This window comes from Anomaloglossus baeobatrachus, chromosome 6, assembly GCF_048569485.1.
Source record: "Anomaloglossus baeobatrachus isolate aAnoBae1 chromosome 6, aAnoBae1.hap1, whole genome shotgun sequence".
In the NCBI taxonomy this organism is placed as follows: Eukaryota; Metazoa; Chordata; class Amphibia; order Anura; family Aromobatidae; genus Anomaloglossus; species Anomaloglossus baeobatrachus.
The window spans coordinates 223,252,321-223,277,577 of record NC_134358.1 but is presented as its reverse complement, the minus strand read 5'-3'; the positions used below and the strand labels follow the sequence as shown (position 1 = coordinate 223,277,577).

Below are 25,257 nucleotides of genomic sequence, written 5' to 3'. Positions count from 1 at the left end.
TGATTGCGGTGGACAGCGCACGTGTAGTGTGATTCTATGGGTGGACTGCAGATCTTCAGTAAAATGGTGACAGATGTGGTGTGTGCACAGACAGAAATTTCAGCTAAAAGAAATCATCATTAAGCCAAATTCTCGATCTGCGCTTGTGGAGCATCCAGCGTGATTTTATTAAAGACAGTCTGTAGAATCACACTGTGCAGTCTTTAATAAAACGGCATCGGTGGTGGCGAATACACAGATTGCGATATCGGCTTAATAAAGAGGTCACTGAGCTGAAACCTCGGTCTGCGCATGCGCTGCATCTGGCGCCATTGTTCTGAAAACCTGCAGGCGGCTTGCAGAATTACACTGCGCATGTGCTGCCCACTATAATATAATAATTTTTATATATATAGCGCCTACATATTCCGTAGCACTTTACAATTCAGAGGGGACATGTACAGACAACATGAGACATTACAGAATAACAAAATTCGAATACCAAGAGGAGTGAGGGCCCTGCTCGTAAGCTTATAGTTTAAGAGGAAATAGGGGAGGCACAAAAGGTGAATGGGGAAGGGGGGGAGAAAAGCTTGTCATATATAATCCAGCCATCGCTTTAATAGGGGACCCAAAAACCTGCTGCATGGACCGGTCACCAGCCAGAATTTATACGAGTACAGAGTGTAAAAAGTACATGAAGAGGAATGCAATCAGAACATACAGGGGACAGGAATTAGAAGTATTTTGTTATTTTTTTTTTTTTTTTCAGAAGGTCAGAATGGGACTAGATTAGATGAGGGAGGTGAGGTGATAGGCTAGTGTAAAGAAATGTGTTTTTAGGGCCCACTTAAAGGTGTGGATGTTGGGAATTAATCGGATTGTTCTTGGTAGTGTGTTCCAGAGCAATCAAGGCGGCAGCACGGAGTTTCAAAAAGAAGGCAGGTCGCTGAATCAGTGGACCTGTAGAAGAAACAAAAAGGAGGCAGATGGAGGGGCAGAAATGAAGACGATCATACCCCCCAAGTCTCGCCCAGATGCATAAGTGTTGCATTGATGACATCAAGTAAACTTTAGAGGAAGATTATTCAGCAACCAAAGATCAGATTTCTTCAATACAGGTATCCAATTAATCAGCATCACAGCACCATTATGGCCATGTATTTACTGTATAGTGTTAAACCTTACTGACAAGTTTTCTTTAAAGATGCTTGCCCTCTTACTTGGTTTCCGCACCGAGAAATTTCCAAGGCTGAGTGAAGCATAGATAAAGGAAAGAATCTTTATTGGGCTTCATATTCAAAAGTGTCTTCAAGATGATTTTTGTTTGTTTGTTCCAGGGCTAGGAGAAGGCTGCATGGGTAGCATTCGCATAAACGGTAGCTAATTTTTGGAAAACTCAACAGTAGATAACTATGAAGAGTTGGTGAAAAATCTCCTCAAAACATATCAGGATCTTGGCTGAACATGCCTATAAACATTACTTCCTTATTAGTCCTTAGACTTATTTCCACCAAACAATTCAGGAGTACAAGAGATAAGCGAAAAAAGTCACTGAATGAGGACGAAATTTTGGACTGTAATTTGTGTAACTGTTTATAATACGGAATACTGTTAGACATGTTTTAGGTATTTTAATTGTTGCTAAGTTCCCTCTAAATAAATATCAGAAAAAATAACAAAATATTCTGCATCTTTATATTTACAAAAATAATAATGCTTCAAAGTACTAAAACTTTTAGGCATTAATTATATGGAGCAGTAAAAGGAAAATTCTTTAATATCATCAAATCAAGAGCCAAATAAAAATTTGCACTGTCAGATTTGAATTCAGGGGGTCAAAATTATTAAGAAATGGCTCATTTCAAAACGGACCCTGACAATTTTTGAAAATGTGTAGAACAGTAATATAAGCTGGTTCAACTGATGGCCTATAAAAAGATGTCTCATTACCAAGGTGCCACACAAGAAACATCTTATGATGGGTAAAACTAGTGAGCGGTCTCAAGACCTTTGCAACCATAATGTTGCAAAACATACTGATGGCGTTGGTTACAGAATTTATAAACTACTAAAGGTTCCAGAGAGCACTTTTGGGGCCATAATCCGGAACTGGAAAAAACATCATTCACCATAAAACTGCCCCTCTCCCCCCGATCAGGTGCTCCCCCCGTAAGAGGAGCCAGGAGCCAAGAACCACCAGTGGACAGCTATAGATCTGCAGCATGCACGCTCACCATGCATGGATCTCCATATAGTCTTTATTAACTAACTTGGCTAACTATTATGTTTTCACTGTGTTAATGGTTATAGTAGACTATATCTGTTATCCTCACTTGAGGGTTATTTCCTATTATGTCCATTGTAACATATAATACTGTTTATTAACCTGGCCAGTCTCTTCTGAATTTTCATTATCTCCATTGAGTGTTTATTTCCACTGAATTTAAATGAATTGGAATACATCTATTACTTACTAGCACTTATAGTTCAGTAATTATTGCCTGTACTAAAACTCAGTGGATATTTTAAAACCCCTGGCAAAAATTATGGACTCACCTGGCTCTGATGATGTTCATTCAGTTGTTTACTTTTGTTTAAAAAAAGCAGGTCACAGACATGGGACACAACTAAAGTCATTTCAAATGTCAACTTTCTGGCTTTAAGAAACACTTAAAAAAAATCATGAAAACATAAATGTGCTAGCCAGTAACTGTTACTTTTCTAAATCAAACAGAGAGAAAAATTATGGAATTACTCAATTCTGAGGTAAAAATACTGGAATCACCCTGTAAATTTTCATTCCCAAAATTAACACCTGCATCAAATAAGATCTGCTGGTCAGTCTGGATCTAAAAAGAAGTGATCACACCTTGGAGAGCTGTTGCACCAAGTGGACTGACATGAATCATGGCTCCAACATGAGATGTCAAGTGAAACAAAGGAGAGGATTATCAATTTCTTAAAAGAGGGTAAATCATCACGCAATGTTGCAAAAGATGTTGGTTGTTCAAAGTCAGTTGTGTCAAAAATCTGGACCAAATACAAACAACATGAGAAGGTTGTTAAAGGCAAACATACTGGTAGACCAAGGAAGACATCAAAGCGTCAAGACAGGAAACTTAAAGCAATATGTTTCCAAAACAGGAAATGCACAACAAAACAAATGCGGAACGAATGGAAGGAAACTGGAGTCAAAGTCTGTGACCAAACTGTAAGAAACTACCTAAAGGAAATGGGATTTACATACAGAAAAGCTAAACAAAAGCCATCATTAACACTTAACCCCTTCACGACTGCGGGCAGTAAAATTACGTCGTATTTTAACGTGACTTAATGACCAGGGACGTAATTTTACTGCCTAAACTTCATTTGATTGCCGTGGCCATAGCAACGGCTTTCAAATGATGTCCCCTGCTGTTTCTTACAGCAGGGGACCTTTGCTTGACCCCAGGGGGGGCGGCATCGCCACCCCCTGTCGACGATCGATGTGATTGGCTGTTCAAATCTGAACCGCCAACCACATCGATCGCACTAATTTCGGCAAAAATAATGCCCGAATTAGTGCGATCCTGTGAGATCCAGCTATGAGATGCCGCAGCTGCTGCAGCATATCATAGGTGGACCTCAAACATGTCGCCCCCAGCACTGATTGGAGCGATCGTGCTATGACGCGCAATCGCTCCAATCAGTGTGCAGTGGGGCGGTCTGATCTGCCGGTGGCCGCCCTCCCCAGGCCTGTGCTGGCCTGCGAGCCCTCCCCCAACATGTCTGCAGCATGCAGTGGCTGGTACTTGTGGTACCACGCCACCGCTGCTGCTGCCGCCGCCGCCGTAGCTGCTGCACGTGAGTACTGTGCTCACTTTGCAGCCAGCCCGTGCGCGCTCCCGTGGTGCCCCTGCGCGCTCCCGTGGTGCCCCTGCGCGCTGCCGTGATAGCCCCTGCCGTGCCCCCCCGCGATCTGCTCCCCCCAACCCCCCCCCCCCCCCCCCGACATCCCGATCTGCTCCCCCCGCGATCTGACTGCCTCCCCCATTATCTCTGTTCTGCTTCTGCAGCTCCCTCTCCGGTCTCCCCCTCTGCTCTACCCCCTCCCCCTCTGCCCCGCCCCTCTGCTCTCAACCCCCCCTCTGCTCTCACCCCCCCTCTCCCCCTCTGCTCTCCCCCGACGTCCTCTTACCGGTCTTCACCGGCCTGATCACATCTGCGTCCATCGCTGGGTCCTTCCTGGGCATTCTGCTGATCTGCCTGCTGCTCCTTTAAAGCTGTCCATCTCTCTGCCATCTGTTCCTCTGCAGCTCTTCTGGTCAGTGATCCTCCTGCTAGTCCTCTGGGTACTGTGAGTATAACTTTTTTTTTTTTCCGTATCCCCTGTCCATTTTTACACCTCATCCGTCCGTGCGTCCCGCCAAGCGCTGATCAGGGATGCACATAACGGATCGGCATCCATGGTCAATTTTTGGCGTGACTTTTTTCCGTATTCACGACGCTTTTTGTATCACATCCGTCCGTGCGTCCCGCCGAGCGCTGATTAGGGATGCAGATAACTGATCGGCATCCCTGCTCAATTTTTGGCGTGACTTTTTTCCGTATTTGCGACGCTTTTTGTATCGCATCCGTCCGTGCATCCCACCAAGCGCTGATCAGGGATGCACATAACGTATCTGCATCCATGGTCAATTTTTGGCGTGACTTTTTTTTTACGTATCCCCGACGCTTTTTTTTATCGCATCCAACCGTGCGTCCTGCAGCGGCCGATCAGTGCACTGCGTCTGTGCGTTTGAAAAGTCAAATGGCGCTCCTTCTCTTCTGAGTCCCGCCATGCGCTCAAACAATTACTTTCCACCACATATGAGGTATCTGCGTACTCAGGAGAAAATGCACAATACATTTTATGGTGCATTTTTTCCTGTTACCCTTGTGAAAAAAAAAGCTACCTAGTTGAAGCAACCGTTTTGTGGTAAAAAAAAAATTTTTTTCTTTTCACGGCTCAACGCTATAAACTTCTGTGAAGCCCCCAGGTGTTCAAAGTGCTCACCAAACATCTAGAAAAATTATTTGAGGGCTCTAGTTTCCAAAATGGTGTCACTTGTGGGGGAGCTCCACTGTTTAGGCACCATAGGGGGTCTCCAAACGTGACATGGCGTCCGCTAATGATTCCAACCAATTTTGCTGTCAAATGGCGCTCCTTCTCTTCTGAACCCCGCCATGCGCCCAAACAATTACTTTCCACCACATATGAGGTATCTGCGTACTCAGGAGAAAATGCACAATACATTTTATGGTGCATTTTTTCCTGATAGCCTTGTGAAAAAAAAAAGCTACCTAGTTGAAGCAACCGTTTTGTGGTAAAAAAAAATTTTTTTCTTTTCACGGCTCAACGCTATAAACTTCTGTGAAGCCCCCAGGTGTTCAAAGTGCTCACCAAACATCTAGAACAATTATTTGAGGGCTCTAGTTTCCAAAATGGGGTCACTTGTGGGGGAGCTCCATTGTTTAGGCACCTCAGGGGGTCTTCAAACCCGACATGGCGTCCGCTAATGAGTGCAGCTAATTTTGCGTTCAAAAATTCAAATGGCGCTCCTTCCCTTCCGAGCTCTGCCGTGCGCCCAAACAATTTATTTTTACCACATATGGGGTATCAGCGTACTCAGGAGAACATGCACAATAAATTGTATTGTGTACTTTCTCTTTTCTCCCTTGTAAAAATGAAAATTTTATGGCTAAAGTAACATTTTTGTGTTAAAAAGTAAAATTTTCATTTTTTCCTTCCACATTGCTTTCGTTCCTGTGAAGCACCTAAAGGGTTAATAAACTTATTGGATGTGGTTTTGAGCAGTGTGAGGGGTGTAGTTTTTAGAATGGGGTCATGTTTGGGTATTTTCTGTCACCTAGGCCTCTCAAAGTCACCTCAAATGTAATGTGGTCCCTAAAAAAAATTATTTTGTAAATTTTGTTGGAAAAATGAGAATTTGCTGATGACCTTTGACCCCTTCTAACTTCCTAACGGAAAAAAAAATTGTTTCGAAAATTGCGCTGATGTAAAGTACACAAGTGGTAAATGTTTTTTAGTAACTATTTTGTGTGACATATCTCTCAGATTTATGGGCATAAATTTTCAAAGTTTGAAAATTGCGAAATTTTCAAAATTTTCGCCAAATTTCCTAAATTTTCACAAATAAACGCAAAAAATATCGGCCTAAATTTACCACTGACATGAAGTACAATATGTCACGAAAAAACAATCTCAGAATCGCCAGGATCCGTTGAAGCGTTCCAGAGTTATAACCTGTCAAAGTGACACTGGTCAGAATTGCAAAAAATGGCCCGGTCATTAGGGTGTTTTAGTGGCCGGGGGTGAAGGGGTTAAACAGAAAAAAAACAAGGTTACAATGCGCTAAGTAATGCAATCGTGTACTGTGGATGACTGGATGAAAGTAATATTCAGTGATGAATCACAAATCTGCGTTGGGCAAGGTGATGATGCTGGAACTTTTGTTTGGTGTCGTTCCAATGAGATTTATAAAGATGACTGCCTGAAGAGAACATGTAAATTTCCGCAGTCATTTATGATATGGGGCTGCATGTCAGGTAAAGGCACTGAGGAGATGGCTGTCATTACATCTTCAATAAATGCCCAAGTTTACATTGAAATTTTGGACACTTTTCTTATCCTATCAATTGAAAGGATGTTTGGGGATGATTAAATCATTTATCAAGATGATAATGCATCATGCCATAGAGCAAAACCTGTGAAAACATTCCTTGAAAGACGACACAATGTCATAGCCTGCAAATAGTCCGGATCTCAATCCAATTGAAAATCTTTATTGGATGTTGAAGAAAATGGTCTATGACAAGGCTCCAACCTGCAAAGCTGATCTGGCAACAGTAATCAGAGAAAGTTGGAGCCAGATTGATGAAGAGTACTGTTTGTCACTCATTACATTCATGCCTCAGAGACTGCAAGCTGTTATAAAAGCCAGAGGTGGTGCAACAAAATACTAGTGATGTATTGGAGTGGTCTTTTGTTTGTTTTTCATGATTCCATAATTTTTACCCCAGAATTGAGTGATTCCATAATTTTTTCCCTGTTTGGTCTTGAAAAGTAACAGTTACTGGCTAGCACATATTGTTTTTCATGATTTTTTTAGTGTTTCTTAAAGCCAGAAAGTTGACATTTGAAATGACTTTAGTTTTGTGTTATGTCTGTGATCTGGTTTTTTTAAACAAAAGTAAACAACTGAATGAAAATCCGCAGAGCCAGGTGAGTCCATCATTTTTGCCAGGGGTGGTATATATTAACCATTATTCCTTTTTGGTGTGAACTATAACCTGGCTTTGTTAGGTACATTATTATGCCTAATTATATTATGAGAGCATCTTATCTTTTTGCAATATCTTTTGCATGTTTTAGATATTTATCTGAAATTTTCAATCCAATATACTTATGACATTTTATACATAGAAGTCTCCCTTCATTTATAGGATTATATTCATTTAATTGAAGGAAGGATGAATGGACAAATGTAGTGAGACATTCTTGATAAAAAAAAAAATCTGCTGCCATCTACCAGGATGATGAAGATGAAATGAGGGTGGAGAAAATCAGCAATACAATGACCCCAAACACACAGCCAAGTGTGTCTCTTTCAATTGGTTTCAGAGAAAGAAAATAAAGCTGCTACAATATCCCGGCCAATCACCTGACCTGAATCCAATAGAAATTTTATAGAAAGAATTAAAGCTCAGAGTTCATAAAAGGAGCCCATGGAACCTTCAAGCTTTGAAGATTGTTTGCATGGAAGAATTGGCCAAAATCACACCTGAGCAATGCATGACACTCACTTCTCCATACAAGAGGTGTCTTAACCCCTTCACAACCGGCTGATTTTAAGCTTTCCGTGTTTTTTTTCGCCATTATTCTTCCGAGAGACTTAACTTTTTTATTTTTCAGTCAATATGGTCATGTGAGGGCTCGTTTTTTGCAGAAAGAGCTGTACTTTTAAATAAAACCATTAGTTTTACCATATATAGTGTACTGGAAATTAACAAAAAAATTCCAAATGCGGAAAAATTTAAAAAAAAAAGTGCAATAGCACTATTGTTTTTGAGATATTTTATTCACTATGTTCTTTATATGTTAAAACTGATCTGTCAGTGTGATGCCTAAGGTCGCTGCACGTTCGTAGACACCAAACATGAATAGGTTTACTTTTATCTAAAAGGTTAAAAAAAATCTGAAGTTTGTTCGAAAAAAGTGGCGTATGTTTTACCCCATATTCCGTGACCCGTAGTGTTCTCAATCTTCGGGAGCTATTGCTCAGTGATGGCTAATTTTTTGCGTCTCGGGCTGATGTTTTTGCCGGTACCACTTTTGCGCAGATGTTATGTTTTTATCGCCTGTTATTGTATTTAGAGCAAAATTAGTGGTGACCATAAAACATAATTTTAGCGTTTGGAATTTATTTGCCGCTTCGCCGTTTACCGATCAGATTAATTGATTATATATGTTGATAGATCAGGCATTTCTGAACGCAGTGATACCAAATGTGTGTATATTTTTTTAACCCTTTAAATTTTCAATTGAGCGAAAGGGGGGTGATTTGAACTTTTACGTTTTTTTATTTTTTTTAATTTTGTAAATTTTATTTTACTAGGTCCCCTAGGGGGCTGTATGGATCAGCTGTCTGATCGCTCTTCCATATCTGTTGATCACAGCTACATAGTAGTGATCAGCAGATATGCTCATTTCCTGTCTCACCCAGCTCTCGGCCGGGTGAAACAGAAAGTGAGTCATGCTAGCTACAGGAGTCATCACATGACCCTTTGCTACCATGACAACAACCGGAAGTCACGTGATCACGTCACTTCCTGCATCTGGCGGTAAGTAAACGTTTTCAGCGATCGCGATTATAATGTCGCTGTCTCTTCCTGACAGCGCCATTTAAGTGGTTAAACGGTACGGGCGTATAACGATTCCGCTAGTACCTAGCAGGCACACATGTCAGCTGTATAAATCAGCTGAGATGTGCGCCGATCTTCCTCTGCTGCCAGCATCAGCAGCGGGAGATTAACCATATGACCGCTAGGACGTAATTTTACCACTCGCGGTTGTTAAGGGGTTAAAGCTGTCATCACCAGCGAAGGATTTTGTATGAAGTATTAATTAAATTTCAGTAAACAAGTTCAATTCTTCTACCCAGTGTCATTTCTCATTATTACATATAATGTATTGACATTCATGGTTTGATTTCTTTGCCTGTGTGGATTGGATAGATTGTTACCGACATCTAGTGATAAATTCATGTCAATAGCACCTTTAAAAAAACATTTACTTAGAAAAGTGGTGATATTTTCAATACTTATTTCACCCAAGGTATATTTTTAGACATATCAATGAACTGTGTGTTTTTGATAATGTAAGATTTATGCATTTTCCATACCTGTGAACACTGTCAGCATGTGCAAAGATCATGATGCAGTAGCTCAAAAGAACCAAAGAAAATAGGTGCAAAGAGTACCTAAAATATAAGAGATTAAACATCTGTTATCACAAATTATTTCATCCACGGACAATGCGCTCTATTATATATATATACAGTCAGGGCCAGAAATATTTGGACAGTGACACAAGTTTTGATATTTTAGCTGTTTACAAAAACATGTTCAGAAATACAATTATATATATAATATGGGCTGAAAGTGCACACTCCCAGCTGCAATATGAGAGTTTTCACATCCAAATCGGAGAAAGGGTTTAGGAATCATAGCTCTGTAATGCATAGCCTCCTCTTTTTCAAAGGACCAAAAGTAATTGGACAAGGGACTCTAAGGGCTGCAATTAACTCTGAAGGCGTCTCCCTCGTTAACCTGTAATCAATGAAGTAGGTAAAAGGTCTGGGGTTGATTACAGGTGCGTGGTTTTGCATTTGGAAGCTGTTGCTGTGACCAGACAACATGCGGTCTAAGGAACTCTCAATTGAGGTGAAGCAGAACATCCTGAGGCTGAAAAAAAAGAAAACATCCATCAGAGAGATAGCAGACATGCTTGGAGTAGCAAAATCAACAGTCGGGTACATTCTGAGAAAAAAGGAATTGACTGGTGAGCTTGGGAACTCAAAAAGGCCTGGGCGTCCACGGATGACAACAGTGGTGGATGATCGCCGCATACTTTCTTTGGTGAAGAAGAACCCGTTCACAACATCAACTGAAGTCCAGAACACTCTCAGTGAAGTAGGTGTATCTGTCTCTAAGTCAACAGTAAAGAGAAGACTCCATGAAAGTAAATACAAAGGGTTCACATCTAGATGCAAACCATTCATCAATTCCAAAAATAGACAGGCCAGAGTTAAATTTGCTGAAAAACACCTCATGAAGCCAGCTCAGTTCTGGAAAAGTATTCTATGGACAGATGAGACAAAGATCAACCTGTACCAGAATGATGGGAAGAAAAAAGTTTGGAGAAGAAAGGGAACGGCACATGATCCAAGGCACACCACATCCTCTGTAAAACATGGTGGAGGCAACGTGATGGCATGGGCATGCATGGCTTTCGATGGCACTGGGTCACTTGTGTTTATTGATGACATAACAGCAGACGAGAGTAGCCGGATGAATTCTGAAGTGTACCAGGATATACTTTCAGCCCAGATTCAGCCAAATGCTGAAAAGTTGATCGGACGGCGCTTCATAGTAGAGATGGACAATGACCCCAAGCATACAGCCAAAGCTACCCAGGAGTTCATGAGTGAAAAAAAGTGGAACATTCTGCAATGGCCAAGTCAATCACCAGATCTTAACCCAATTGAGCATGCATTTCACTTGCTCAAATGCAGACTTAAGACGGAAAGACCCACAAACAAGCAAGACCTGAAGGCTGCGGCTGTAAAGGCCTGGCAAAGCATTAAGAAGGAGGAAACCCAGCGTTTATTGATGTCCATGGGTTCCAGACTTAAGGCAGTGATTGCCTCCAAAGGATTCGCAACAAGATATTGAAAAAAAAAATATTTTGTTTGGGTTTGGTTTATTTGTCCAATTACTTTTGACCTCCTAAAATGTGGAGTGTTTGTAAAGAAATGTGTACAATTCCTACAATTTCTATTAGATATTTTTGTTCAAACCTTCATATATATACACATACACACACACACACACACACACACACACACACACACATACATATACATTTTTTTTTTTTAAAACAAATTTTAACAGAGATAGACAAAACCAGAAATACAGATGAGCGGATTTAGGGATTCACACTAGCTTTCTCCTTTGCAATTTTACCCAGTAAAAATAAAAATGAAATCACAAAAATATTACTTTCTTTGTGTAATAGAGACAGTGAGAGAATACAATGGGGACAGTCTGAATTTGGTGTATTTAAGAGATTGGTGTGCCACCTCTCCCCGGTTTGTTCACAGTCATTATTGAGCTGCCGTGTATGCAAATAGGCAGCAAAGAGTCACTAATCCCTGCCCTTGTGCAGGGAGAGGCGTGACAAGAACTCTTCTTGTGAATATACTTAAAGATACTGTACATTGATGACTTATCCTTAGGATAGGTCATCAATATCAGAATCATATCTGCGCAACATCTGGCATTTAACTGTTCTCAATGCCAGATGTAGGTGTTCAGTTGCAGAGCAGAAATATCAACTCTCTATAGAGACAGATTTCCATGCCTATTCATTAAACAGTTGTGAATATGCCATATTCTGCGGTTGTGAAAATACTGTCGTAGTTCCGCTTTGTAGTTCCGCTCTGCAACTGGTCACTTCTGGCGTCGTCAATAGATAATCAGCGGGGCCAAGTGACCCATTTTCACCAATCTGATAGAGCTCCTAAGGGCAGGCAATCAATATAAAGTACTGGGCAAATTATGGGAGGAATTTACCAAGACTGGTGCTTGGTAGGCCAGTCATGAACCCTATAGCTTGTTGAAGCAAGACGTACCAAATTTATTAACTTATTAGTAACATTAGTGCACCTTTGGCCTGACCATGCACCAGAAGTTTAACTCTATGACAGCTAGGAACTACTGTATAGTAACAATGTTCCTATTTCTAAGCCACATCTATGTAAAAAAAATGTACTGGGTCAAAAGCCATAAAATTGTTTGCAAATACTACTTACAAATTTTGTAACTTTTTTACTTCAGCTTTCTAGCTTACAGGATGTTATATTTCACCCCTGTGCCCAGTGTATTCTCCTATCACTCTTATTAGCCAAGCAGTAGAGATGAGCAACCACCCTAGTGTTCGAGTTCGGTTCAGTTTGTCAAATGTTCAACGAACGTTCGTCGAACAATTTCGAACACCACTGAAAACAATGGAAGGCAAACACAAAACACATACAAACATGCATAAACACGAACGCTCACACACATATTATGCTCACCTTACCTTCCGTTCCATCGCCTGCCTCCTGGGACTTGCAGTTCGCCGGTACAAGATGTGTAATGACGAGGGAGGAACTTCCTCTGTCAGACGCTACTCAAAGGCAGCGCGCTGGCAAATCAGAGGCAAGCGGCTCCTGCCTTTCACGCCAGCGCTCTGGCAGCGGAAGTTCTGGCATCGGTCGCGATAGTTACCCGATACACATCTTATACCGGAGAACTGCAAATCCCAGGAGGCCGGCGATGGACGTAAGGTAAGGTGAGCATAATATGTGTGTGCGCGCGTGTATGTTTGTGTGTGTTTGTGTATGTTTGTGCATGTGTGGAATGGCACAATAGGGGACCAGGATGGGACAATTAACAAGTTGTGGAAGGAATTGTCTACATTGCAATGATTTCCTATTGCTAAATGAGTAACTTGGTTAACAAGCACACTCCCAGAACGGATTGTTCTCGTTAACCAAGGTTCCACTGTATTAACATTGAATGACAGTATTACTGTGAAAAGCCAATAACGCTTTTGGTGATCTAAACGTTATCGAACATAACTTCGAACTGTCGAACTTGAAGCTAATTGTTCGCGTACGTGGAACGACTTGAACATCACCTAAAACAGGTCGAATTTGAGATTGGCGAACAGTTCAATTCGAACACCGCTCATCTCTACCAAGCAGTACAAAATGTTTTGTGCCACTTTGTTGGCTAAAAAGATTATGGATTCATCCACATCCAAAGGGTAAGTTCACACAGTGCATTTTTCACGGCGTTTTTGCCCGTTTTTCGGGTGCGTTTTTGCTCAGAAAACTGCATGACTTTGCTTCCCCAGCAAAGTCTATGAGTTTTCATTTTTGCTGTCTGCACACAGCGTTTTTTTTAGCTGCGTTTTTGTGGTGCCCACAAAAACGCAGCATGTCAATTATTTTTGCGTTTTTCACTGCGTTTTCCACCCATTGAGTTCAATGAGATGTTCAAAAACGCAATGAAAACAGCAAATTGCAAATATAGCTGCGTTTTAGTGCGTTTCTATGACTAAAAACGCAGCTATAAACGCAAGGGGTGGGCAGTAAAGTGACATGTACAGGAAGAGGATTCCTTCTGTCAGTAAATACAGAAGCGTGAATCCTCCCGGTACCGTCACCACTGCGTCCACCTCCAGTCCTGTGCATGTCTGCTGCCGTGCGGCGCCATGTCTGGGTGGGAGGTGGAGACAGCTGCCTAAACAAAAGTGAACAGTAGAAAAAAAAATGTCATACTCACCTGTCTGCAGACTCCCGGTGCCATGCCCGCTCCCAGCTCCTCTCCTGGTACCGCCGCTCCGGCTGTGTGCAGACAGCCGGGACACCTCCGATAGCTGCAGGACCTGGCGCTGATCACCTGATGCGGTCACCTGACGCATCAGCTGATCGTAAGTCTCGCGGTGACACCGGCCGGCTTAACCTGTCAGTGGATGCCGTCAGGAGACTTCATCCCTGATTATCGGCAGCTCCTGCAGCAATCGGATGGGATCAAACTCCGCTCCAGGAGCTGCCAGTAATCAGCACATAAGTGAGTATTTTTTTTTTTTTTTTTGCACTGATGCCTCATCTGATTGTATAAACGGCTTTTATACAATCAGCTGATGTGTGATGTGATTCACATCCTATAACCTGACACATCATCTGATCGCTTTGCCTTCCAGCAAACCGATCAGATGATATTGGATCCGGATTGGACGGCGCGGGACCCTTGACCCAGGATTACTGCGGAGGGGGGTTCTTTATTTCAATAAAGATGGAGTCACTAATTGTGTTGTGTTTTATTTCTAATAAAAATATTTTTCTGTGTGTTGTGTTTTTTTATTATCTTTACTAGAAATTCATGGTGGCCATGTCTAATATTGGCGTGACACCATGAATTTCGGTCTTAGGGCCAGCTAATAATATACAGCTAGCCCTAACCCCATTATTACCCAGCGAGCCACGCGTCACCAGGGCAGCTGGAAGAGTTGGTAAAGCGCTAGAAGATGGCGCTTCTATGAAAGCGCCATTTTCTGGGGTGGCTGCGGAATGCAATTCGCAGCGGGGGTGCCCAGAAAGCTTGGGCACCCTGCACTGTGGATTCCAATTCCGAGCTGCCTAGTTGTACCTGGCTGGACTCAAAATTATTTTTTAATTATTTCATGAAATTCATGAAATAAAAAAAATTAAAAAAAAGGGCTTCCCTATATTTTTGGTTCCCAGACGGGTACAAATAGGCAGCTGGGGGTTGGAGGCAGCCCGTACCTGCCTGCTGTACCTGGCTAGCATACAAAAATATGGCGGAGCCCACGTCATTTTTTTTTTTGTTTGGGGGGGGCAAAGAAATCCTGCATACAGTCCTGGAAGGAGGATGCTGAGCCTTGTAGTTCGACAGCTGCTGTCTGCTCTCCTGCATACACTATTGGATGGAGGATGCTGAGCCTTGTAGTTCTGCAGCTGCTGTCTGCTCTCCTGCATCCACTAGTGGATGGAGTATGCTGAGCCTTATAGGTCAGCTCCCCCTGACTCTCCCTCCAGCATACAGTCCTGGATGGAGCATGCTGAGCCTTGTAGTTCTTCAGCTGTCTGCTCTCCTGCATATACTAGTGGAGAATGAAGAACATATGGAAGAAGGAAATGACATCAGACCTTTTTTTTTTCCTCAACAATCTTTAATGGCAATGTTCACTGATGAAAAAAACGCAGAAAAACGCACCAAAACGCGGTAAAAACGCATGCTTTTTTTTCCATGCATTTTTTAAAGACGCTGCGTTTGTGCGTTTTTAGCGCTAAAAAACGCACAAAAACGCAGCGTCAAAAAAAACGCAGTGTGTGCACATAGCCAAACAGTGCCAATTCACAGGGCAGTGTAGTCTGATGTCAAAAATGTTTAAAGGGAATCTGTCAATGGCATGTAACCTTGAAACGCGTAAACCGCATTGGGGTATATTTTTACTACCCATCTCTTTGTCTTTTGTATATGTGATGTTTTTTATACAATGAAAGTCTATACCTTTTTTGAAGAGCTGTATTTTCTCTGGATTTTTTTAATCTGTCAATAGGATCAACCCTTCAAAGCCATCTACATAGGCATAAAGGACATACAGAGTTGATTAAAATAATACTTTGGTATCTGCTATCAGATGTCTTATTCCAGAGACATCCACATTTTTCTTAGGCTGCTTTCCCACTTGCGTTTTTTTGCATCCATCACAATCAGTCGTGTGACTGATGCAATGGATGCGTTGCAGATAGTGGCACAACTGATGTGACTGATGTTGCAAAAAAACGATCAGTTGTTTGGGGGGGTTTTTTTTACTATTTTACCGGTGGCCGCCTTTTGTGAATGATAAGCCGGCCACCGGGCAATCACCTGATCATTCACAAAAGGCGGCCGATCAGCTGATCGTTCAGCAGCCGAGAGACATTGATTTCAATGATTAAACATGCGCAGGGGAAAAAAAAGGATTCCGCTACTCAAAAAACGCTACATGCTGCGTTCCTGCTGCCCGACGGTCAGTCGTTCCACGACTGATTCGTCATGCGGCAGATGCAACGCAAGGCCATCATACGCAATCCGTCGTCCATACATGTCTATGGGGGAAAAACGGAATCCTGCAAAATCGTATTTCCTCAAGGTGACGGATTGCAACTGATGCAAAACAACACAAGTGAGAAAGCAGCCTTATATGTAAATGAACTGTTAAAATATTTCTGAGAATCTGCCTTCAGGGCTTATATTAAATGAAAAGAGGCATTACCAGTGAAAACCAAATGTGAGACAATTTGCTCTCAATCACACACAGCTCTGCAGTGAGATCAGAACTAAAACAGTACAGCAGAAGTGAACTTTGTTTTATTACAATCATTTGCAGCAGCACTTGTCCTCTTACACTGCTGCCACCTCTGCTGCAGAGCTGTGCCTGATTATAACTAACACAGTACAGCAGAGTTGAACCCTGTCTCATTGCAAACACATTTACAAAGATATCTTCTCTACTGTACTCCCCCTCACCCCAAACAGAATACATGTAAGATGGCAGCTGAAGCACTATGACAGGAAACCTGTAGTGGAAATGTGTTAGTACAACACAAGTGATTTTGTCTCATCACAGTGTTAGCTCGGCTGTACTGCTTTAGTTCTACACTGTGTTGGCATGAGAGCAAAGCAACAGAGCAGACTGTTATTCATTACATGTCTGACACTGATAGCCGCCCCCCCTTTCATTTAAAATAAGGCCTTGATCCAGATTCTCAGGGAGATCTATGTACGGCCCACAGATCTTAAGAGCTCATTTACATATAAGAAAAAAATGGATTTCTCTGGAATAAGACATCATATTACTTATATGAAGGTATAATTTATTCAACTTTCTATAATCTGCGTGCCCATGTACATGGCTTAGGAAGGCTGATCCTACTGACAGATTCCATTTAAGCTCCAATCACTTTAGGTAAAATTAAACATCTGTCAAGACCATAGTTTTGCAAACAAAGTCATACTGTATAAAAGTGTATAGCTGAGGCAAGAAGTATGAATGCATTTACAACTTACCATCCAAAGCAAAATACTGCAAGGTAAACACCAATACTTGTTGCAATGCCATGGCGGATAGTGGCGTGTGCTTGTCTTGGACTTAGGTACGTGCGGAACCACACAGCTATGACAAGAGCAAGTAGCTGACATGTCACAAAGTTGACCTAAAAAGGAAAAAAAAGATTTTTCTAACTTTATTGCACAATTATTATATATACTCTTAATTTTGTACATGTACGGAAAGATCGCACATGCTCACATATGGCAGCAGCAAAATAATCATAGCGGACACCCTTCACAGGCATTTTAAGACCTGTGGTGCCTCTGTCAAGAGGGATAGCGGCATCAATCCTTTTTATTGAGGGAGGGGGTGTCCTTCTCTGATTGGCACAATGTGAATGTGATCACGTTGTGCCGATGGTCTCCATGGTGACGCAGGTCAAATAATGGCTGCGGAGTCACCCAGGTACAGAGGGCTGTGAGGTCCTGCCTTAAGTAAGAGCTGACACACCAACTGCCTGTGTGTCAGTCACTGATCTAATGATCAAGATCTAGTGAGAGGAACATCACATAATCTGCTCTGGGTCATCATACCTTGGTACTCTACCATCCCTGATCACAGCCAAGTGGAGACCACGAGTGCACATCATTTTTGTCCATCATCCTTTCCAGGGATGTGTATCCTGGAGTGACAGACCTTAAAGTACACCAATCACCAGGATTTTCCTATATAACCTAAAGCCAGTGCTAAACTGACACTATCATGCTGATTCTATACATACCCTTAGTTGTCAGCTAGGATGTATAGGTTTTGAAACACAAGAAAGTAAAGTTTATAAAATCATCAACTTGTTGAGTGACAGCAGCTGCTGATAGCTGAGGACAATATTCATAGTGATTCCCACCCCCCTGTTATTTATGCTAATTCTATTATAGAATCGATTTAGTTTGTGACTAACAGGACCTGTGCTAATGTAATACCCATGTGACTAGAAAGGGTGGGCCTCATCTAGCATAGCGGATACCAGGAAGCAATATTTTTCTGTTGGTTGAGGTCCAGCCCTTTCTGGTCACATGGGGTATGACATTAGCACAGGTCCTGTTAGTCACAAACTAAATCGATTCTATAATAGAATTAGCATAAGTAACAGAGGGAGGGGATAACTATGAATACCGACCCCAGCTATTAGCTGATCCTTAGCTGCTGTAACTCAACAAGCTGCTGATCTTACAAACTTTACTTTCTTGTGCTTCAAACTCAATACATCTTAGCTGACAACTAAAGGTATGTATAGAATCAGCCTGATAGGCTTTAGGTTATATAGGAAAATCCTGGTGATTGGTGCGCCTTAAAAACCTCCTGAGGAACCTTTTAGGGGAAACGTGTTGAGGCACACAGTTCAGACATTTTTGACTGAGAGCAAGATAAGTAATCATACTTATTCATTATTCCCTGTTATTATTTAACCCCACCTGCCATTTATTTGATTAAAATATGCATTAATCACTTTAATAGGCACACTGCACTTTTTTTCTGGCAGGGTTAATCATGGCTACATAGGGATAGCCGACGGTGAATGGGGGCACCATATCATATCAAGGGTGCTTACCTCCGCTGGCAGGCAGGCACAGGAGGGAGACACTTTTAAGGTTCAGCACCCGCCTTTGCTGTGCACTTAGAGTTAGATATCACAAATTAATCACTAATCACTAATTATCACTAATATAACTAATCACATTCAATAAAATTTGTTTTTTTAAAGGTATTTTCAATACACATTTTTGGTGTCAGTCACTAATCTAATGCCCTGCAAAGTAAAATGCACAGCATTAAAATCAGCGACCAGGTCAGGAAAAGTTGATTTTCTGGTACTAGATAAAAAAAGTTAGAAGAAAAAAAAAAAAACAAAACAAAATAACTGAAGTACCTAAAGGGTGAATAAACTTCTTGAATGTGATTTTGAGCGTTTTTTAAAATGGCGTCATTTTAGGGTATATATTTTTTTTTTTTTTTTAAAGTCGCTTCAAAAGTGATGTGGTCCCTAAAAAAATTGATTTTGTAAATTTTGTTAGAAAAATGAGGCATTGCTAGTAAACCACTTTTAACCCTTCTGACTTCATAATAAAAAAAATTATGTTTCAAAAATTGTACTGACGTAAAGTAACGTGGTAAATGTTATTTATTAACTGTTCTGTGTGACACAACACTCTGGTTTAAAAGGTATAAAAATAAGTTTAAAAAAAGGGAAAAAAATTGTAAATTTTCACCAAATTTCAGATATTTTCACAAATAAGTGCAAAAAATATAGTTGAAGTTTACTACAAACATGGAGCCTAAACAGCCATTGCAAATTTACAGTTCTCTATTTGTAATATATAGATATTTAAAGGTGACAATAGAACTATAGACTATATTATTCACATGAATATGAGCAGAGTCTAAAGGGTACTTTACACACTGCGACATCGCTAACAATCTCGTTAGCGATGTGAAATTCTAGATCGCAAGTGCGATCTTTTGAGATCGCACATGCGTAAAATGACCTATGTGCGATCTCGAAAGATCGCACTTGCGATCTAGAATTTCACATCGCTAACGAGATCGCTAGCGATGTCGTAGTGTGTAAACTACCCTTTAGTTTATTCTCAATGTTGGACAATTTCAAGAATCCAGCCCTGAAATTTTCTACTTCTACTCATGCCTTTTTTGGGGTTTCTTCTACTACTGGCAGAGGTCTTGCACACAAGTGTATGGCATTCATCAGATGCTCCTTGTTCATAAAAAGGCATGCATCTCTTCATGGATCAGGAGGATCTGACTCCACCAAGTCTGCTCATCAAGATCGGTGATAAAATGAATCAGGTCCTTTAAGTCTGCAGTTATTTATACATGACGATAAAAATGTCTCAGTATGATTCCTTGACACAAAGGACTTATGCAAACAACTGAATTGTCGATTTGTCGGTCCAACTGCTAATCATCAAATAAATTGGATTGGATCGCTATGTTATTCAACGAGGCAGTGCACATGTCCGATTTTTTCCTCCGCACAATTTGCCTCAGAGAATCAGATGGCACTCGACCAATGAAGTTAAGGAGTCAGGGAAAAACAAATTGGGCCGTACCTGGATGACATCCGAGTGCGGTCTGATTTGCACAGACTGATAGAATGAAGAAACTTTTTGTTTTTCATTCTCCACCTACGAGAAAAAACTAATCCCACTCTGAAACACTAATCAAAGTTTGATTCACATAATTGGACCATTTTTCTCAGGTGGATAAAATACTGTGGGTTTGTGTGAATCCAGCCGAAAAAGAATTTATAAAGATCAGTATGTAAATGACAGATGGAAAAAGATGTCCCTAATTAATTAAGAGGAACAAGTCCCTTATAAAGACATAAATATACCATATCTACGACAGCCCATGATTTGATACATGTGCAACGTGGGGCCATGCCACCTCCCGCTAAGTTCTGCTTATTTTTTTAGAAAACTATTCTGAGTGGAGAAAAAGCTAGCAAACTATTAAGCATGCGCTATCATTTACAATTTATTCTTTTGGTTAGAAATTTGGTATAGATGGGATAATTAATTCCCCAAAAAGATTTTATGTCTGCGTTGTACATCACCATGTTATATCAATGGTGCCATACCAGCTTATATATTGGACTAAAGTGCTTAAAAGGAGTTGTCTGACATAAACTCCAAATATTTTTTTAAGCTAAACTGTGCTGTATTGTCATATAAAAACACCCCTACATTATTTTTTTTTGTTTTCTAACTTTTGTTCCTCTTGAATTATCCCTTTTATTCTCTGCAGCTCTTTGTTTACCTGCAGCTCAACCAAATACGACATCTTCCTATGCCAAACCTCACGCCTCACAGAGCTGGCACCGCCCGGCCTCACTGTCCAGCCCCGCTCTCTGCCCTCCCTCTGCATACTCATTGGCTGTCCGTATTCTGCCCCAGCACCTGACAGATAAATTAATACTATGTAATGAAGACTATATAAAGTCCCTAATGTGAGTCTATAGGATATATACACACATACACATATACTCACTCACACACCAAGAGTTATATAATATATATAATCCCCCCTCATGGTCTCCTCTGCCCCCCCAGTGCCACCCCATTATGTCTTCTCTCCCCCTGCACTCTCTTCTCTGCCACCCCCCGCTGTGTCTCACCCATGCACAGTCATCACTCCCCCTGCACTCTTCTCTGCCACCCCCCTCCCCCTGCTCTGTCTCTCACCTGTGCACTGTCTTCTCTCCCCCTGCACTCTACTTCCTGCCACCCCCTCCCCCCATTCTGTCTCTCACCCATCACTGTCTTCTCATCCCCTGCACTCTCTTCTCTGCCGCCCCCCACTATGCCTTCTCTACCCCTGCACTGTTTTCTGCCGCCCCCCCCCCCCACTCTGTCTCTCACTCCTGCACTGTCATCTCTCCCCCTGCACTCTCTTCTCTGCCTCCCCTCTCTCACCCATGATTTATCTTCTCCTCCGTGCTGTGATGAGTCCAGCCTGCTTACAGCTAGGTGATGCAGAGCTCAGTGCTGTTCGCTGGTGTCAGGTGATGTCCCTGCTCTCTGCTCCTAGCTGCATTCATCGCAGTGTGAGGAGAGAGACAGCGCACGGGGGAGGGGGGGGGGTCACAGTTACCTGGGTACCATACATCACAATGACCTGTGGCAAACAGCGCTGATGGTGTCCTAGACAGAGAGGGCAACCCTGTTTGTCCAGGACCCGGGCACATACAGGGCACAGATAGCAGTGCACAGGGAGCGGGGGGGGGGGGGGGGGGGAGTACGGAGTGCGGGGAGGGTGCAGGGGAGGATGAGAGGGGCAGGGGCTTATCGCACTGTACCTGATCGGCTGCAGGGCAGCAATGTGACATCGGCTGTGATGCCTGTCAACAAGGTCCTGCCCCTGTTAACGTATCATCACAGGAAGCAGCAAAATCACGGCAGGATCGGTCACATGACCGCTCTGAACCGGGGGTGAGGGGCTGACAGCAGGGCAGGTAGGTAGTTACTATCTACTTACCTGCCCCAATGTAGCCCAATAGTGAAATTACAAAAAATAAGTAAACTAGGCCGGATAACTCCTTTAAGCAAAGCCTTTCATTAAATACAAATGAGTTCATATCGGTCAGACAAGCACTTTATTGAATATTCAAGTCTGTAAATTGCGGATGTAACAACCATAGTTCCATGTGTGTCTGCATAGCAGATGGGTGTAGAAGCTAAACTCTCTCCCATGAATCAGTCTGCTCCATTTTACATACGTATGCTGTGATTTTTCTCCTATTTGCAGTAGCACATATAGCCTGCCTGTTGCACAGATGGACAATTCATGGACCGAAAAAATCTGTGTGTGAATTAAGCATAGTTCACATGTCAGTAATTATTTCCTAGTATTGAAAACACAGGACAATTTTCATCAGTGTTTGAAATGTGATTTTTATCCATTTTTCGTCCTCGTGTCCCATCATTGATGAAAAATGAACAACGCACAAATGCACCTCAAATGGAAGGGCGGGATTAAAGGGCGGGATTAAACATTAAACTCTGTCTTTATGATTTCCTACTGGAGATATCAGGAGTGCTAAGGTAAGAAGATGCATCTCACATTGCTGCCGGGGGAAGTTCCTATAGCACGCGTCCACAAGCACCTCTCCTATTAACATTCCAGGATACGTTTCTGTGAGTTTAACAAAAGAAAAGGAGTGTAATTTTCTAATTAAAAAAGATATGTATTTATAATGGCTTTTTATAGAATATATATTTATTTTTTTATTTTATTTTTTTGGGGAGAAACCCTTTAATCCTTATTGCTTAAAGTAATAAGGCAAGGATTTAATAAAGTAATGCATGCGGTCTTAAGTAAATTGGGATAGTATGTTTTTGTTAGTAAGATTTTAGAACACTCCTTAATTTAGTCCAATAATAACAGAGTCTTTGGTTGTACAATTATATGGGCCTGCAGTTTGTAGCTGTAATTATTCTGAAAGGGGAATCAGCATGTTTTCTCTGTAGGTTTGGGCTACACTCTAAACCTTGGCAGATGCCGATACTTCTCCCTCCAAGAATTACAGTATGATTCACAGTCATAACTAGGCATCCTTCTCCGTCCTCAGCCTGGAAATGGTTGGCAGATGGCAGATCGTCAGCTTTCTCCTGGTAGTTTGTGGTCAGTAGCAGGCAGCAGTACAAAAATGTCAATGTAAGTTTTCCCCTACGAGTAATACTCATCTTGATCCAATGTTAACATGTTACAAGTATTAACCCCTTAATCCCACAACCAATAATGACATTTTTTTAATTTACTTCCTAAAGCAATTTGATCAAAAATAATAATTCACTTTATTGATTTAAAACCAAGCTTTGCTATTTCCGCATTTAATTCATGATAGAAAATTCCTCTTTTTGGCTGTTCCTTTTATTTATACACTTTATAACCTTGTTTCCTTCATTTTGGACGCTCTCCAATTCAGATCTCTGAGTTTAGTTTATGAAAGATTATTTTTACTGATCGCAATTTTCCATGAATTAATATTATGCATCAAAAACATGTTAATCAGCAATTATTACACCCTGACAGCAGCCATGATACGGGGGTCTGGGTTCCCAAATTGCAAGAAGTGTGGCTCATATCTATCAGGTCATTTATGATAGGAATATATGGAGAATGTAAAGAAATGTAACAATACATGGCACCTATGTAATTAAAGGGTAATATGGTCACTGCATAGTTTTCTGGATTTAGATGATTTTCATAGCATGGTCAGAAATTGAGGATTGCAACATTACCCCTATTCACTAAATATATAGTGTAAAGGGTACTTTACACACTGCGACATCGCTAGCGATCTCGTTAGCGATGTGAAATTCTAGATCGCAAGTGCGATCATTTGAGAGCGCACGTAGGTCATTTTACGCATGTGCGATCTCAAAAGATCGCACTTGCAATCTAGAATTTCACATCGCTAATGAGATCGCTAGCGATGTCGCAGTGTGTAAAGTACCCTTTAGTTATCAGCAGTATAAAGCACAATGCCTTGTGTGCAGGGGAGGAAGCTCTCTATAACGTCCATTTGGGTTAATAGGACATATGGGCACGAGTTGTTGTCACAGTCAGGCATCACTTTTTAAATTTGCAAAAAAACAGAAGAGTAAAAATGCTGTAAAAGTGTTTGTCCTCTCTCACGGCTTATGTTAGTACGCAATGTACAGTAACCACACTTTCTAGTATAAATGAGCTACAAGTGAAACCTGTTCTCCAAGTACAGAGGGCTCGATTATGATTCAACCATATTGAAGAATTGGACTACATTCCAGACAATACCTCTGACATATAAATATAGTGACTATAGACACCACCAACTTAGCATCAGCTGCATTTAAAGGGGTATTACTGATCACTTGGTGTCTGATTTGTGCATACGTAACTTCTGCTCCATTCACTGTCTACAGGACTGCTGCAGATAGAGCACTTTCTACAGGGGCCTCATGAGACAGACCAAGGTCATTTCTGGGCCTCACTTTCTGATGTGGACGCCCAGCACTATTTGGGTCTGCAGTGTGCTATTTATCATCAGGATCCCCTCTTTCAATCAGCCATTAGGCTACAGAGTGTTTTCCTGAACCACCATTGTAGTTTACTATTAACCTCCTGAGGAACCCACTTCTGGGAGAAACGCGATGAGGCTTGAAATTACCATTTTATTCACATCAATGAGATAAGTTTTTGAATTTTCCTCCCTACTGTCCACCTGCTACAACAATTTATTTGTTGCACTTATCTTAGGCACTGCACCTTTTTTCCGGCAGGGACTTCAGGGGCTGCAGGGAAAGTCATCGTGGAGTGGGGGCGCCATATTGCATTTTTAGGGTGCCAACCCCCGCTTTTAGGCAGTACACAGATAGGTGCAGCTATTTAGGGCTAGCAATCTATCCTGTGCACTTTCATTAATCACGGTGTGGTTTTAAGTGATTTAATAAAGTATTTAAGTTTTATAGAGACAGTCTATGTCCACATATTTTGTTATTCCCTAGTTGTTATCACATATATGAGTCTTGGACGTCCACACCAAAATTAAAATAAACGCTCAGTTTGCCTATAATCAACTAAACTATGTCTAAAATAAAGGCTACATGTGTTATCATTGCATTTCTGATGCTGCAGAAAAATCCCCTCCTGATCCATATCGATCAGGCTGGTTCAAGACCGAAATAAGCATTTTACACATTTACATAAACTTGATGTTATTTTGCTCAATTAAATAATCTAAACCTAAGTGTCTAGGTGGCGCCCCAGGACCTGGTCGCCACAACAGC

At 41.5% G+C, this 25,257-nt stretch overlaps 1 protein-coding gene across 1 annotated transcript in view; it reads right to left on the bottom strand.

The window, feature by feature from the left end:
* Positions 1 to 25,257, bottom strand: part of MBOAT1 (membrane bound glycerophospholipid O-acyltransferase 1) — a 119,159-nt gene that overhangs the window by 71,973 nt on the left and 21,929 nt on the right. Inside the window, 2 exon segments of the mRNA XM_075316435.1 lie at positions 9,426 to 9,503; positions 16,930 to 17,075. Coding sequence (XP_075172550.1) covers positions 9,426 to 9,503; positions 16,930 to 17,075 — 224 coding nt within the window.